Genomic DNA, 17,113 nt, shown 5'->3' on the forward strand with positions numbered 1-17,113 from the left:
CAACCACACTCTTACTTGATCCAAAACAAAGCCATTTTTTTCTGCACTGTCCTCGACCCGGTTAAAGCTGAAGACAAACAGACATTATACAGCATTAACAAACTGACACGCACTAAATAAACAAAACGTTTGGCTACAAGACGAAAAGTGCATCGTTATCACAAAAAGTTGACACATCTTGTGGTGTTAAACTATGGGGACACACGCAGACAATAAATAAATAAATAAGTTAATGTTATTAAATTATGATCATTTATCTCTCTTTATCTGCCTCCTCAGGCTTCTCATGTATTTCCCTTATGTGGTAATATTAGTCTTTATTTTAAGGAGCTTGCAAGCCCAGTGACATAAACTACACAATTTTTTTGAGAGGAAAGTTTTACCAGAGGTGGACTGGTGTTCAGATATAAATGATGCAAATATTTCTAAGTGAACGCTAACAAGGAAAACATTAGAAAATTGTTGTTTCAGACAGATAGACAATAGCTTTATGAATAATCCATCATCATGGTGTGAAAGTTGGCCTGAGGGCAGTGCTGTTATTGGGAAACAGGCCCTGATCTGTTTTAGTGTAGTACAGTTTCACCCCACATGGTGGCATTCTGCCGCTCTTAGAAAGTCAGATGGGTGTTTTAGCAACCCAATAGGACATCACAAAGCCTGGCCATGCTTATTTTAGGAATGAAATAAGATTTTAAGTGACCAAGTGAACCTCATCTTTTACAACATTGATAACAATATTCATTTTATTGAAATAATCAAAATCAATCAAAATAATATAATCTCATTACAATTCCAATGATGTGAGGATGCCTGTTTTTCATATGAACAAACCGTGCACAGCTGTTATGAGAATGCCCCTCTCAGATTCCTACTAGTGTAACATTGACCATGGCTGGTTTTAAACAGTAAACCACAAACATGAACGTTAAGATAGTAAGAGGGTATGCACATTAGATAGATAATGTTTATTTCAACAAGACGTCAGAGATAATCAGCTTTTTGTCACTTTGTATCTGTAATGGTCCTGTTCCAGTGTTTGATCTGTTTGATGATTTGCGGGATCTTTACCTTGTGATTCCACTCACATGTGTAGGGCACCCAGTAGGTGGATAACACTGCATACATTGCCCCGTTAGAAACAATGAAAACCTTAAACCACGTTTTTACTGACATTGTGCAAATTGGAAGCAGGCCAATCTAACCAGTGACGGAATGGATAATTACAGCAGGCTGACATTAAAAATGTAGTACAACTCTAGACAATCAACTTGAATGTGATCTCCTGATATTCAGGCCATGCAATGAATCCTGTTTCTTGAACATCTGGCTGGTTGGATGATGGACAAAGGTTCACCCTTTCCTGGGCATTTAAAATATTCCAAGCTGGAGAGAAACTGTGTGTTTTGAATATTGGAGTATTGAATGTTGATGTAATGTAGTTGTAAGTAGGCTCTTTAGTTGATGGAAGAACAGCCCAAAAGGATAGTAAACATACAAATTACATTTACCCCAAGTAGCCAAGTTTACATATTTATACCTTCTGTGCATAAGATAATAGTGCATATAGCTCTCTCTCGCCTTAGTCGTATGGATATTTATGTATATTTTATATTCTTATTTTTTTCTTTCCCAGTAGAGTCAGATCCTTCGCTATTCATTTCACCGCCAGTGTACATCTGAACGTGACAAATAAATATCCTTGATTCTTGAATGAGTTAACTCAGGTCTGAGACATAAATAGTTCTGTGTGATGTGATAAAGACCATATGTACGGCTAATGTAACATTCCCTTCTAGACTGAAATAGCTTTTGTAATGTTTTGTGCATTGGGATTTTCACACAACAGACACTTTGTAATAAATTGATTAAATAAGTCATGATGCACAAAATAAAATATTTATTTAAAAAACATGGCACAATGCTATCAAGACAATATCTCTCCAAGCCAACTACCTCTAACAAGACTTTCTAATAAATAAGTCATAATAAGAAGAATAAGGCTTTGAATCAGAGCTGGCTGGCTCAAGTTACATGCACAGGTTCTTCACATAAGACATAGCACACACAGGGAAACTCATTCAGACTTGAGTAGATATGTTTTTACAGTGTGGCGTATGGACGATTTGGTAAGGCCATTAAATATAAATGTAATGAACCTTCTTTGTTTGCTATTTTTGAGTTCAGTCCTACTCAGTGCCCGCTGCCCCGTTTAATACGTAACAGTACAGCAGAGAAACGTTCTCCACTGCAATAGACATAATGGCTCCCAGCAAGGTGGAGACTTTCCATAATAATCCTTGAACCCAAACTATGACCCTAAGTGTGAACTTACCTGAATCATACTCACACTGAGTCTTTTGTAATGCAAAACAAACAAACAACAATTGTATGCAATATGATCTCCATGATTATTAATGTGATGTTAATGATGATTGAAAATATCACTTTTCACAACACTTTTTTTTATGCTTTAATGTATGTATGCAGAATGTTTCCTAACATCAAGAACCTGAATATTTGAATGAAAAACCCTCAGCTGCATGACAAGCAATCAAAAATAGAAGTTTGAGCTGTGAATACAACACAGATAGATCAAACAGCTGTTATTGGAGCCCTGCTGTGCTGACCTTACTCAACCCTGAATCTGAGCCAAAGAGGAGTCAAAGAACGAGACTGCTGAGCCTGATAGACAGCATCAGGTACAGTGGCTCCTGAAAAACTTTCAACAGAGGGAAAAGATTTTCTCCCTTTAACTCTCTCTATATTTTTTGCTTTCTCCGGGAAATGGAAATTCTGGCACCTGGTTGAAGTGTCCTGTGAGGAAGATTCCGACTGTGCCGATGATGAAGAGAAGAATAGCAGCCCAGAAACACACCTTGTCAATCATCTTCCCGATCAGTACCCAGCTTTCAATTTCCTGTATTTGCAAACAAAGAAATATAGATTAAATATAAAGATATTCAGCCCCAAAATATATAAATAGAAAATATGTCAACATGCCCATTCCGCTTACAGAGCCGATGTTATTTTGCTGTCTTGTACTCTCAGCGATGAAGTTGCAGGCATCAACACATTGCTTGATCTCAGGTGCAGCTTGAGCCAAACTCTTGTACAAGTTGGCTGTGCTGCTGACATCTATATTGTCCACTGGGGGGAAAGGACACATCAATAGATAGCTAATAGCATATTGCACCATTTCCTGAAGCCATCTTTGATGGTGACCAGACAAAAAAGTTGTTAAACTACGCATAGTATGCCTGTAATACACTAATACATAGGGGACACACACACAAAACAACAAGAGGCATTAAGAGGTTTGTACAAAAATAGACTAGGATGTAATTAATCATTCATGTTTAGCCCAAAAAAAACAGTCCTAGTGAATACTACTGAGGCATTAATTGAGTCTTTCTTTGAAATATGCATGCAAATATTTGAGAATATTGTGCTGGCTCGTAGTTTTAAAAGTAGACATCCTACCAATCGATCGTGTGAGACCATGCCTCTCTCTTTGTTTGTCAAACATCATTTCACTGCGAGGTTGCTTCAGTACATATTCCTCAGCTCTCTGCATGAGGCCAAAGGAGCTGCGCCGCCGTTCCCGCACTCCATTTACCTCAGATGTCACATCACTGTCATCTACCAGTGGGGACATGCCCAGGAAACGAGGTACCATCTCTAGGAACAGCTGTGGGAGACACAAATGACAATAACACGTACTTCAAATAAAAACGAGAAACCGTTGAATAGACAGGAGGTTACTTACATGTTTTACACCCTGGGACATTGTATGAGTGTTGGGGCTGCGCAAGGAGAAGTTCAGCACCACAATTTGATTGGTAGCAATGAGAGTTGTGACACTCATGACGAAAATCAGGTACCTGGCGAAGACATTAGATCTGTGTTAGAGATAAAACTCAAACTGTATGGGTAAAAAAGAAAAAAAGAAAAGCAGCAGAGATGTCTGGAGGTCAGCAAAGAGCACACACTGACTCACTTGCCAATGAGAGGGACAGAAAGAGATGTCTCAGGGATTTTCTGAGCAATAAGAAAGAGGAAAACAGTCTGACCCAGCAAGACAGAGATGGACACAGTCAACTTCTGTCCCCCAGCTGTAAAGACGACAACAGAGACTTAGAAGACAGTAGAGCACATAAAAGAAGAAGAAGAAAGTAATACCAGGTGTGGTATGAACATAATAATGCATATATTCAGTATTGCTTGTATTGCATGACTTTTCGGGCTGAATGTAAATGACTTGCGTTTTGAAATAGCTCATAGCTGCCTGAAGTGAGTCCAGTTTTAATGTTTGTGTAGGAAAGCTAATAAAATGGTTACTTTTAAATTCCAATCCTTTGTTTGAATGTTATTATCAGGGTAATGACTATAAATTAATGTTTAGTGTTATATGATGTTATACGAGAGTTCATATGTTCTAATCTTTGTGATCGTGCCCCATTTGAAACAATCTACAATCTAATTTATCTAATACCACCTTACAACATAGGAGTTCAGACGACTGACCTTGTGCAGGAAGGAAATAGGCCAATACGACCAGTAAGGACATGAGGGAGCATGGCAGGATGATATTGATAATGTAGAAAAGAGGCTTCCTTTGGATGATCAGATTGAATGTGATCTCCTGATATTCCAGGTCATCTGGGGAATACCGTTTGTCAATCATCTTCCTGGCTGGACGATGAACAATGGCCCACTCACCATTTTCTAAATAATGACAACAATATAAGTTGGAGAGGAATAGTATATTTCGAATTTTGCAGTATTGGATGTAGATGTTCTCTACCAGTGAAAGCTTCTGGGTCGATGTCCACCCACTCAATAGTCTGGCCTGTTTCTCCAACAGCCAAGATGAGGTTAACTTCATTGGCGCTGTATGTCTGGGATCTACGGTTGTGGCAGTGACAGTGGAATAGATTAAAAACACACAGATTAATCTTCACTTGTGGTACATCTATTTAATGGTAACATAACTGCAGCACACCTGAATGCCAGCGTGCAGTTCTGATAATCGAACGGGAAGTATGTGATCTCAATGGCACAAGTGCTGCGATAGATGGCAGGGGGTAGCCAGTACATCCAGCCACTGCTGTCGATCAACACATTGGCGTAGTAGGCCACATCGAACTTCCCATCAATGCTGCAGAGGATGATGATGACAGCAGACCTTAACACTCGAAAGACCAAAAGCTACTACAATGACACGGTCAGTGGTGAAAATGCAGGACTACACTCCTGTTTGTCACCGCCTTACTTGTTCTCAAGGACAATGTCTGGAAGCCAAACAGTCTTGCATGGGACACGAATAACGCTAATGCCGTAATAGTCAGACGAGTTCCAAGCGAGGCGATGATCAGTCCATTGCTGTAGATGACATTTGAGAAAAAGGCCACGGTTGAATGGTGATGAGATGGCTGAATAAGTGAGAAGTAATGTATGCAAAATTACCTGTGCATCGAAAAGTTTTTAAAAACAAAACAAAGTCACAAATGAGAGCACGAGCAAAGGGAAAACTCACAATCTCAATCCACACGTTGGTTGTTAGAGTCTCTTCCTTTTCATTCTGTGGTAAAAGTAAATGAGTAAAATTAGTTTTTTAGACGGGGGTACCTTAGTGGCCTAACATCTGCGAGATGTTACACTCACTTGTAGTTATTGGTAAATACTGCTTATATTTTTTGTAATAAGAGGAGCAGTTCCTCACCAGAGAGATGAGATTGGTCAGAGTCAGCTTGATCTGGACCTCCACTTTGTCTTCAGGGTGAACCACAGGGCGGATATTCTTGTTGTAGTTTCTGAACAAGTCACGGATCAGCTGAGACTCTTCGTTGCACTCCCCTGCAAGAAGAAAGTGAGGACAAATGAGTGAATTTATGTGCACATATGTCAGGACAAACATCTTAATTATTGAAATTATATGGATATAACATTAAATGAGTGTATGATCACCAGGGAGAAGGTTTTAGACAAGAGCCAATCAATTAGGGGGACAAAATCTATCAGATTTAGAAAATCTTTCTCTGGTAAAGTAAGAATCATTTCAGTGTTCCTTTCCAATCTAACTTTTTCTAAATAAACAAACTCTTCCTGGTGCAGATTCTAGGTCTGAAATTACCATAATTGTATTGTGGTTAATGTTAGCCAGAGTTAGCTAACTTTAACCAGGCATTGCTGTGCTGCCACGTTGCTGCCTCGATGATTCTTCTGTGTGTCAGGATTTCTATTATCCTGTCAGTAAACTTACTGTTTTAACCCCTTTTTATTAAAAGCCATCCTTGTTCAGAAGTTTTCCTGCTGCAGTGTTTCTCTGGTGTAATCATTAGCTTTTAGTGGTTGTTGTTTGCTAATATCTGCAGACCTCTGACAGCTGACCTACTACAGCGGTTTGGGCCCACTCTGTTTGCAGAGGTTATAAAGTCTCACTTTAAAGAACCCTATTCATAATAAAAAATATAAATCTGATCTATAAATCTATGAAAATCTGATTTAATACTTACTTATAGTTACTAATTGTTACTTAATAACTCAGCCTTAGAATAGTGTAGAAGTCAGCCTAAAATATCAAAATATCATCTAAATTCTTGGTTAATTCGCATGTTGTTACACTCAAACAATATTAACACTGAACTTATGGAGCCATTTTAGACATAGTGACATAAATGCTGTAGAAAATTTTGGAGGGGATGGATCCAAAACTCTTTTTTATTTGTGTGTAGAAACAGAAACATTATGTGTTCAAACATCAAACACTTTGTGTCTCTCCTCAGGTAAAACAGAACAACTGATAACGCACAGGCAGTTTTAATGGCCTTGAAAACATGTGACACCAACTGAAAAAAACTAAGAGAAGCACCCAACCTTTACCCAAGTATGATAACTTTTGTACACTGGTTTACTCCCACCTGAACACATTTCAATTTAAATTTTACCTCAGATTCCTCAATACTTGTGCTTTCAGTCTTCAAAAATATTTTCTGATGTATACATACAATATGTGGAATTCTTAGCATTTTACTGTAAAAATAAAATTGAGAAGTGTGGCTGCACACATAAACCGCCGTTCAGAGGGATAAACCAGTGTGTTAGTCTTTGCCAAGAGTCCAGAGACTCTTAGCCATTCTCAAAAATGTCACTTAAGACAGGGGTAGCATTGTGCTAGTCTCCTCAGCTACATTTCACTTGAAAATGATACTAAATGTTACTAAAAGAAAGACTAAGAGAAAGGAAGGCAGAGGTTATTTCCGACCACTTGCCCCTTCTCTCCCAGCTGTCACTATCCAAAGCTCAGATTACACAGCAGCTGGGAAAATCTAAACTAGGACTTTAAGTCAGACTCAGGTCATCTACAATAATCATCAATACCATTATTTGATAAAAAAAAAAAACTCACACACAAGCCAACAAAAAACAACAACCAAAACAACAACTGTGCTATTATCATATATAACAAAGAAATAAAAATGCTGTTCCCTGTTCCATATGGGCCGACACAGAGGTTTCACATATGAGTTGTAATCAAAATTCTCCCATGGGACACTTTTTGTTGTGGGTAGTGTAATAACAGTGTTGATAGAGCTCACTTCCCCAAACAAACTTGATTGAAAATTATATTATAAATATTAGCGGACACGTGGATGAGTCTGCAACAATAAGTGAAGCTGAAAATGTAAGAATGCAAGGTGCTGCTGTAATTCCATTGTGTTTGATCACTTTCTGTCAACACTGTAGCACCGTGTTGGACCAACAGCCCACAGACTTATTAAACTTGCCATGCGAGCAGCACACTATCTGATGCGCTTCCAAATTCTTTTCAGTCAGCCAACTCTCGTGGATCAGTTATATTAATATGGGGATACAACATACAGTCAATGTTTGGCATCTGCGCTTCAGCCTGGTCACTTCCAACAGCTGATATTCAAGTGATGATAGGAAATTTGAGGCAGAGACAGCAAGTGATATCTGAAAACATTAGCAGATGACATCTTCATCACTAGAGAGGACCAGAGGTTTTTGGTTTTTGTGTTTGTTTTTTGCAGATTTGGCTAACCTGACTTTCTATTGTAACGACATTCACATAGTCCAGAATGTCAGGACATCATGGCCAGACAAGTAAACATTACCACATTGCTGTTTGACAGAGGCTGACCTGAGATGGCTGTGACCCACTGTGTAGTGAACGCCCTGCAAGTATTTTAGACATGAAAAACACATCAAGGGATTTCCATGTGCTCTCGGAAAACAAAGTGTTGCATCAGTTTTCCAGTAAGTATCCTTCCCAGTTGAAAGGGCTGGAGCTGAACACAGCATCTCGGCCCTCACCAGTCATCTACGTTCACACACTCCAGCACATCACATTCTGATCTTCACAACTTGATGAAGAATGAAAGCAGAGAAGAAACTGTTCCAAATATCAGCCCTATTATCTTAATATTATTGTAATATTATTATCATGATTTTAACCAAGTCAAAGCTGTTAAAACATGAGTATGCAGACTAAATGACTACAGCTTCAAATTCAAGTTCATCTCAAGTTGGACCGGACATCTTTATTTACTGTATGTGTATACAACAGCATGCAGATGAGCTATAATTTGTCTCTATGGTCTATCTATGTTTGCAGGTGGGCAATTAACTGAAGGAAGATATTTTTATGGCTCCAAAATTCACCAAATTTAAAATGATACCATTATATCTATACATGTTTTAACACATTCACACAGAAAATCTACAGTATGAATAATTTACTACAGCAGCTCAGTTGATACATTGAGATTTGTAGAACGGTCTGCCTGCTCTGACAGGCAGGAGGTATTTTGATAGAAATAACAGCACCCAGCCAGTCGATGAGGATGTGCCAAAAGTTTGTAACTGCGCCACTTACCCTGAGGCATTAAACCCCCAAGAATAGTCACAACTCCAAAAAATATCCCAAAACTGCGTGCCTCCATCATGTTCCAAGAGCCTTCTGCTGCCCAACACTGCCTTATTTTTAAATGTAAGGTTTGACAGAGAGAGAGAGAGAGAGAGAAAGAAGAAGAAGTGTGAGAGTCAAGACAGACAGGAAGAGTCCTAACACCCCCTCCCCCCCAAAGAACCTTGACTGTTACCCACCACGGCTGTCGTTCTCTGTGGCTCATCTTACACAGCAGCTGGGAAACACTAAACTAGGACTACAAGTCACACTCCGGTCACCCACAATAATAATCATCAGGATGATTAGATGACAGCAATGTGTAGTGAAGCCACTTATACTCCATTCAGATACTTCTGTGGTAAAAACTGAAGCCTTGTTCTGTTTCAGTCCCACAAACCCCATCTCATATTCCTGACTTCCTGAGATGTTTCTCTTGCATTTGTGTGTGTCACTGTATGCACAGGGTATGCATGCGTGCATGCATGTGTGTGCGTGTGTGTGCGTGTGAAGCAAAAGCCACACATCCATGGGTCCAACTAGGTTAACAGGTGATGAGCTGTAAGGACCTGCTCTCACACCACTATGTGTCCAGAGTAAAAATACATAATGTGGAGCTTTGACACCTCAGCAGCTAGACTCCTGTATGAGAGAGCGTCTGCAGACCACGGGGGCAGTGGGGTTAGAGGGCTGGAGACCAACAATTCACATAAAACCATGGAGGCACACACTCAGAGCTGAACTGTGAGAAATTAAAAAAAAAAATGTATTTACTCGGGACAACTCTACAGATTTTAACCATAGTGTCAGGACATTTTACTCACTTCAAACTCAGAGACCAAATGTTCCATTATAATTAAGAAGTAAGTAATATTAGTAGTTTTGCTGTGTGGTGTCAAGGGCAACTGATTTTTGGAATGTGCCATATGAGTTGAAGAGTATGTGATGTACTAAATATACAGTTAGGGAAACAGAGATGAGCTGCTTTAAGGTAACTAGAGCCTCCAGAAGGCAGATTATGTGTCTCACACTAAACGGAAGCTGAGGGACTGAAGAGGGGCTAGATCTTTACAGCTTCCAACCCTGGTTCACAGTACAGCTGTAGAAAAAAATAACATGACTTCTTTTATTTGGTGTATAGCATGGTCGAACTAAAACATCAGAGGGACGAGATTATTTAAATCCACATTTTGGGATACATGTAGGACACCTTCCAGTATAGCTCTGTTTAGGGTTTTCAGAAGAGTGCAATTATAAACATATTTAATGAAGCGGAGGTACTGAGACTTTTAGAGTTTATGTAGGTTTACAGCCACCAAACAACTGGAGGTCTCATCAACAACAACACTGCTTTTGTTTTTGTTTTGTTTTTTGTCTCCATTGTTGTAATTCATCTGGCTTGATGTCGGTTGTATGGAACTTTAAACTTTTTGCCTTTTTGAACTTTGAACTTTTATTGATTTAAGAGAACTGTTACAATAAATTGGACTTTTGCATAATCCTGGTACTGGTTAAACGTTTTGAGTCTCCAGATTTGTTTCGCTTAAGTTCACAGGGTAGTATGGTGGTGTCTGACAGTGACTAAATACTTGTTTCCTGCTGTCCCAAGCCTCCACATATAAACATATTCACATAGTGTGTGTTCATACCGCAACTGTACTCTAGTTTTAGGAATCAGCAGAGTCACAGAAAAACTTTAGACTGAAACATAGGAGCTGTAACAATTTGTAAGTGTTTGTCATTGCAATTAAAGGGCACCAGCTGTGTGAAGTGAAGCAGTTCAGGATTTTCTTAAATGGTCACATGTTTCCACAGGGATTCAGTCTCTCCTTGCCTATTTCAGACAGGCTCATCCATTGGTTGCACACAATAAAAACCCCATGACCAGCCCCTCCCAGCCGAGTAATGAATGCCCCTGCTTTCACTTTTTTCCCGCTCCTCTGCTGAAAAATACCATTGTTAAGTCTCTTTTCATGAGCACACATGTGGTTTGGTTTGAGTGGGAAGTTCAATGTGTGTTCACCTCCCCCAACGCAGCAGCAGCCGCATGTTCCCTGACAGGCACCAATCGCTGGGTCTCCCACAATTATCACCTCTGATAGCGATAATCATGGGAACACCCTTCATTCACCACGTCAGTCTTCCTCTTTCACTGTCGTATCTCAGACTTTAGACTTCAGAGATTGAATCAATACAATATACCATTTAAAATGATACCATCGAAAATGATACATGTAAAATGTGAGTTATCTTTTGTGAGAGATATGGTTTGAAGAAATTACATTTTTAGATATCATTCTTTGGAAATTCATTTTGTTTTCGCCCAATATATTTGCAAAGCTCCAGATGTCTTTGTCGTATCATTATTATGCTCTCTTTGTCCCCAGTGCTGTGTCAGCTCGGATAAGCTTGTTTTTACTTTTGTTATTCATTGACAAACACAGATTTAGTATCTCTTCTTGTTCAGCCACGAAAAGGGGATTTGGTTGTTTCACAGATGAATCAACACAGAGATTTGCTCAATACTGTCATGAAAGGAAAGAATTGTAAGAAATTAATTCTGTTAATAGTGAGCGAGCGTCCTGAGAGACCTGTGTTTCATGTAATACTTTAAATCAAATGGCATGTTTTTATGAATATGTGTGTGTGTGTGTGTGTGTCATTATGTGGGGTGCTCTAAAGGGTGTGTGTGATTTAGGGGAGAGAGAGTAAGAGGGAAAGAGAGGGAGAGGAGGGACAACGAAGGGTGGTGGTGGGAGGAGAGGAGAATAGAGGAGAGGGAGCAGGCGTTTACTCAAGCTGACCCGGAATATAGCGCATACATACAAGATGAATCTGGAGGAAAAGGGTTACTGGCGGACAAGCTACCTTGGCTCGGCTTTATCAGCCAGAGGCTGGACTTGATTGATCTCTGGACCTTCAGACTGAGAAAGACAACAAGACACTGGCAGCTCCAAAACCATTTAGAAACAAAGGCAGGGTAGAAAGCAGATGTGAACTAAAGCAAGTCAAAGAGAAGCAGCAACGAAAAAAGCGGTAAAAAAAGCAACAACAACCTGAGTTGTATTGGCGTCAAAAGGAGACAAGGCTGTAAAAAAGAGTTAAGCATTAACAAAGGCTCTTTTAGGGACAATGTTGGACAGATTCACTTGAGGTGTTAGGGAGTTGTATGAAAGATTTGAGAGGACGGGGGTGGGGGGAGGGGGGGTCATAGGCAAGGGTCCTTTAGAGAGTAATTGTGGTGACAGCCAGTGCAAGGGGACAAGAACTCATGTGAGACACAGGGAATTAAAAGATAAAAGACAGGAAAAGAACAGACAGGCTCCAAAACTGGACTTCAGTATGGGTGTAAAGAGCAAGGCGGCTGCAGCTATCCTAATCCTGCTGCTGTTCCTCGGCTCCCTGTGGTTCCGTGAGTATTTCTGTGTCTGTCTGTTGTTTTCTGAATGTGTTTGTGTGTGTGGTTTCTATTAAACTATTAATCTATACAATCCCTCCCTTGTTTGGAATGCACAGTCTCAAGATCAGGAATGTATCACATGGAGCTGAGGCTACACAGTGAAGCATGAGGGTCACACCACTTTATGCTGACTCTTTACGCTCCAAACAATTTCACCAACAACCTTGTATACAAGATCTTTTATGGCCAAAATTTTGTACGTGTAATGACATTTACAGGTCTATAATCTCTAACCTCACTGTACTCTTTTTATATTAATTTAGGAATTCTGGTCTATTTAAAAAAGTTTATTTTACAATCATTGTTGAAATGTTTAACTGGGACATGTGACCTCTTTGTCCAGACTGCATTTATTGTTCTGAAGGATTTGAGAGACTTTAGATAGATTTAGGAAGAAAATAGTTTTTCAACTAATTTATACATCCTAAAAGGGAACTCCTTCAGGAAAGTTTATTTAGTTCTGGCTGAGATTAGGCTACCGGTGAGGCAAACCAGCCAAGCTATTTGATAGAAAGTTATGAAGTTTTGGAGGCAAAGTGACTGAGGTGAAAATGTAATGAGCCTTCTACAGGGTTACCTGTGGACACCTTGTGATGAGCTTTACTTCTTCTAGATAGTCAGGTATGATAGTCTTTATAGTTTTGAGCGCTTTAAATGATAAATGTCATCATTGGCAGCTTATATGGATTCTTGTTGTTTGGTGTTCAGGTATGAGTCTTGAAAATGTGATCTGGAGACCTGCAGGAGTCTCAAATAAAAGTGAAGAATGGTTTTCGAAGCTCCAGCATGTCACAGATGTGAATATATGCTGCCTGGTAGTGTCACGAGCTTTCATTTAAAACTTACTTCCTACAATGTGTAATGCAACTATATAATATAATAACGGTGTGCATGCACCATGTGGAACCTTGTCAGAGAACTTGATGGGCCCCACATCTGATTCAACTTGTCTATGTTAAATCAATCAGTGAAGATGACAGTGTTCTTCATCAGGGACTATAATCGGTTCAAACACGATTAAGACTAATCGTCATGCTGCCATTTCCCATCTTGAGAATACTTATCTGTGTGCTGTAGAGTGCAGTGTGATCCCCGTGGAATTAATCAACAATGTAAGAACACTTAGGCTTTTCAGAACCACTTTCCCACGTAAACAGGATAACTGATTGTTCATATTGACAGTGATGTTTGTGAATGAGCTGTTGTAAAGAAAAGGTTACTCTCGTGTAATTTAAAGCACCTGTAAGTTTATATTACCGATATCAAGGAGCAATTTGAAAAAAAAAAAAAGAAGAAGAAGTGACAATTCATGGGGCTTTACAGCCCACCTTCATCTCATTGCACTGTCGTTGGAGCTGTTTTGTTTTGGTTGGTTAGCAGCAAGAAGATACAGACACAATAAGCGACTAGCTGGTAAATATAGTGGAACATTTAACAGCTACAGAACTAGGGAGGTCAGGGAGGAGCATTTGAGGGCGTGAAAAAATTGGACTTCACCAAATGATGCTAATGATGCTGCTCTTAATTTGTTCAATACAAAAGAGACATGCTTCCTACCAATCAGACAGATCACCTTAAAGGTGGTTGTTTGTCAGCCTACTGACTTTATAGTTCAAAATTAATATGGCGTTAAAAACTTACAAATAACTTTGATGTATAAAATGTGCTCACACAGCTCAGACAGTCTTCTGGGCACCAGTATTATGAAAAAAAAAGTCTGTCTTAAATGGGAATGTCTCTGCAACTAAAAACTAATAAGACTTTCTTTTGTTCCTTTTTACCATGCCTGACTGCAGAGGGAGGCTTGGATTACCACTGGGATTCTTGTTTAAAAGGGTACAATGAAGCGAATAAGGTACGGAGATCAAGCAAATCACAAATCATCCTGTCTTGCAAGCCAATTCAATCTATGAAGCTAGAAATTTTCAATTTACAACATTGCTTCTGCTTGCTTGCTTTCTATGTGCTCATAGTTGTAACACCCCACCTTCAGGTTAACCATGTGTCCAGCAGCAATGGGACAGATGGGACTGCGGTCTCCCAGCTCCTAGAGGGGTGTCCCGGTCAGACCTTCCAGGTGTCACTGCTGCTCTCTCACCTGTTGGCTGCACCAGCCTACACCTCTGATGTGCTGCTGCAACCCTATCTGTCCAGCTGGGATGAGCTTGTGAAGTAAGATCTGATGAAACAGGAGCACAGCGAGAGAGACAAATTAATCTAGAGTCATCAAAGAATTTACGTCTAATGACTTAATCTGAACTATATGAACTGATTGACCTTGTTTTGTGTTATTCTCCCAGGTTTATGGACGCCCTAGGCCCGATGGTGGGACTGATATCTAAAGAAATAGAAACCAAAACCACCATAATTCGCCAACTAGCCCTTACAGCAGAAGAGGACCCTGAAGCAGAGCTTGGCCTGGATCTACACTCAATTAACCCTGTACGCACAGAGGGAGAGACAAAGAACACTTTAGAGGTCTTGCAGCACACTAATGCTTACCACTCGGTGCGCTCCATGATTGCGGCAGAAATGAACCAAGGCCTGGTAGACTTCCATCACCAAACAGACTCTGGGTGCCGGACTCTTCTGCGTCTGCATCGTGCCCTCCTTTGGCTAAAGCTCTTCCTGGAGAGGCTGGCTGAGACACCAGTGGCTGGCCGGCTAAGCAATCCCGCAGACCTGTGTCGTGAGGCCTACCAGAGCACTCTCGCAAAACACCATACATGGTTTGTCCGCAAGGCCGCCGAGCTCGCCTTCATTGCCATGCCAGAGCGGGGATTCTTCTTCAGGCTGGTGTGTGTGCAGAACCAGAAGGAGCTGAGTGCAGTGCTGAACATAGTGGTTAAAGCCATCGGAGAGGTTTATGACAGGACACAGACAGCCCTGGAAGAAAATGGCATGCTGGACTTGCCATAGAAAGTCTGCAATGGTGTTTCACCATGAACAGTGCTGTCCTCATGATATCACATGCAGCTGCAAATGAGGTCTAAACTTGAGGATAAATTCATATACAGCACTTGATTTTATTTTATTTTATTTTTTTCCAGCTAAAACTTACATTTGCCATATTTTTCTCCCTCACCAAAGTGCTGCCAACAATCGAGTAATACTGAAAGTGAAATTGTTTTCAGTGTGACAGTCTTCATCAAATAAGATCAGGCACCGTCTCAACTTCTCAGCTCAGAGCTATCTGTAAGGCAGCTGTTAATGCATTTAGGCTGGCTAAACACTCACTGTGAATTATTTAAACGGGTGGCCACAATAGCACAAACACTATCATCTCTGCTGTGACGTGTCACTGGGAGCTGATTTTTTAATGGACTGCAAAGTTTGTGTTTTGTTCCTACCCCTGTATAATTGGTAAATATATTTTTTTGTATTTAAAATATTATGTTTTAACAGCATTAAAATGTTTTTAATTGCATCCAAAGGAGCGATTTGTAATCGTTGTTACCGCTACATATCCAACTTAAATGTTATGACTTCAACATCAAATTTCATTTCTTTACTCTGACGTCAGCATGCTAACCAGCTAGCCATAACCCGGATGCGCCATTTTAAGATAAAATAAGCTTTTATTAATCCCTTAAAGAAGGAAAATTGGCCAATGCAACAGCTCAATATATTTAGAAAGACAGTAAAAATATGGATATCCTTTTTGTTTTTCTTTTTCTTTTTCTTTTACACAATATTGTGACACAATAAGTGACTTGTGGCTATTGATTAGGTGGTAAGTCAGTATAGGCAGTGTTATCGATTTTCCAACATTGCTCATTACAGTGAGCAATGGCCCATTACAACCCTGTTATAAATGTTAATAAAGGTTCATGGCAAGACTGGCAAATTAACAGCCTTTTTGTGCTAACTTGGGCTGCATAGTGATATCAAAACTTACAATTAGCTCCTTTGATGCTTGGTGATTTATACTGCTACCTCAAGACTGCCTGGGTCTAGGTGCCTTGTAGCCATAAAATCTGGGATCAATCTATCCTGATTCAAGAGGTATTCCAGAGAAAATTAGTGTGTGGTCCTCCACAGTGACTGTTTTTCTATCCTGTTTACAATAATAAAACTATAAAATTAAAAGGAGAGAATCCAGTGACTTCTTTTGCAGCATAGTCTGGTCTGGTAATGTGATAATGCTGACATTTAAATGTCACTGAACTGTCGTGTAATGTTATCATCCACCCAGCAGAGGTTCCAGCACTCGACTTCAAACTTCACTTTCCTTGCTACAGGGTGAGTATAATCTACCCAGTGTGACACTCACAGGTTGTGGAAATGGCACAGCGGCAGGGTGAAAGGTTGTTTGTAAAACCCTTTCCTTCTCATTGGAAGAATATATTAGTTATTAAAGCTTAAATATTGAAAACAATCTTCCACTATATGAAGAACATTAAGCACCGATAGTGTAATGTATTGTATGAATGGACAGAGAATAGCATGTGCAAATACAACCCGCACTTCTATTGATCAGACTATTTCAAACCCCCAAATACCTCTAATGCTACGTAATCCTCACTCTCTGACTTTTCCTGGACTGCACTCTCCCACTCAGAGGAAGAGACAGTGAAGAAAGGAGGGATAAGGATAGATCCTGAGGGCGCAGAGTGAACAAGTGACAGGACAAGGTCATTGAGTGGAAGTACACTTCAGCTGTAATCTTGTCAAGCAGTTGGTGACAGACTGCATTAGAGCAGCTTTGAAAGGAAAAAGGC

The 17,113-nt window shown here is 39.9% G+C and overlaps 2 protein-coding genes across 2 annotated transcripts; one reads left to right on the plus strand and one right to left on the minus strand.

Annotated features, from left to right (window-relative positions):
- Positions 1–1,891: 1,891 nt before the first annotated feature.
- Positions 1,892–9,015, minus strand: chrne (cholinergic receptor, nicotinic, epsilon). The gene is made up of 12 exons (XM_029519433.1): positions 8,903–9,015; positions 5,726–5,859; positions 5,540–5,584; positions 5,276–5,385; positions 5,006–5,161; positions 4,808–4,908; positions 4,528–4,728; positions 4,001–4,115; positions 3,770–3,884; positions 3,484–3,691; positions 3,017–3,150; positions 1,892–2,920 (listed from the first exon to the last, which is right to left on the minus strand). Exons 1-12 carry the CDS (start codon positions 8,970–8,972, stop codon positions 2,753–2,755), a joined length of 1,557 nt encoding a protein of 518 aa, XP_029375293.1. The 5' UTR covers positions 8,973–9,015; the 3' UTR covers positions 1,892–2,752.
- A 3,237-nt stretch (positions 9,016–12,252) lies between these two features.
- gltpd2b (glycolipid transfer protein domain containing 2b) lies at positions 12,253–15,311 on the plus strand. Its single transcript, XM_029520019.1, has 4 exons — positions 12,253–12,344; positions 14,189–14,247; positions 14,386–14,564; positions 14,693–15,311. Exons 1-4 carry the CDS (start codon positions 12,275–12,277, stop codon positions 15,309–15,311), a joined length of 927 nt encoding a protein of 308 aa, XP_029375879.1. The 5' UTR covers positions 12,253–12,274.
- Positions 15,312–17,113: the final 1,802 nt, after the last annotated feature.

Source organism: Echeneis naucrates, chromosome 14, assembly GCF_900963305.1.
Source record: "Echeneis naucrates chromosome 14, fEcheNa1.1, whole genome shotgun sequence".
Taxonomy (NCBI): domain Eukaryota; kingdom Metazoa; phylum Chordata; class Actinopteri; order Carangiformes; family Echeneidae; genus Echeneis; species Echeneis naucrates.

Excerpts from the sequence above, each read along its gene's own strand:
- chrne (XM_029519433.1), bottom strand. The coding sequence starts at position 8,972 with ATGATGGAGGCACGCAGTTTTGGGATATTTTTTGGAGTTGTGACTATT. Across the intron at positions 5,585-5,725 it reads TGACCAATCTCATCTCTCTG|AATGAAAAGGAAGAGACTCT; the intron begins GTGAGGAACTGC and ends CTTTTACCACAG. Across the intron at positions 5,386-5,539 it reads CCAACGTGTGGATTGAGATT|CAATGGACTGATCATCGCCT; the intron begins GTGAGTTTTCCC and ends TGTCATCTACAG.
- gltpd2b (XM_029520019.1), top strand. The coding sequence starts at position 12,275 with ATGGGTGTAAAGAGCAAGGCGGCTGCAGCTATCCTAATCCTGCTGCTG. Across the intron at positions 12,345-14,188 it reads CCTCGGCTCCCTGTGGTTCC|AGGGAGGCTTGGATTACCAC; the intron begins GTGAGTATTTCT and ends GCCTGACTGCAG. Across the intron at positions 14,248-14,385 it reads GGTACAATGAAGCGAATAAG|GTTAACCATGTGTCCAGCAG; the intron begins GTACGGAGATCA and ends CCCCACCTTCAG.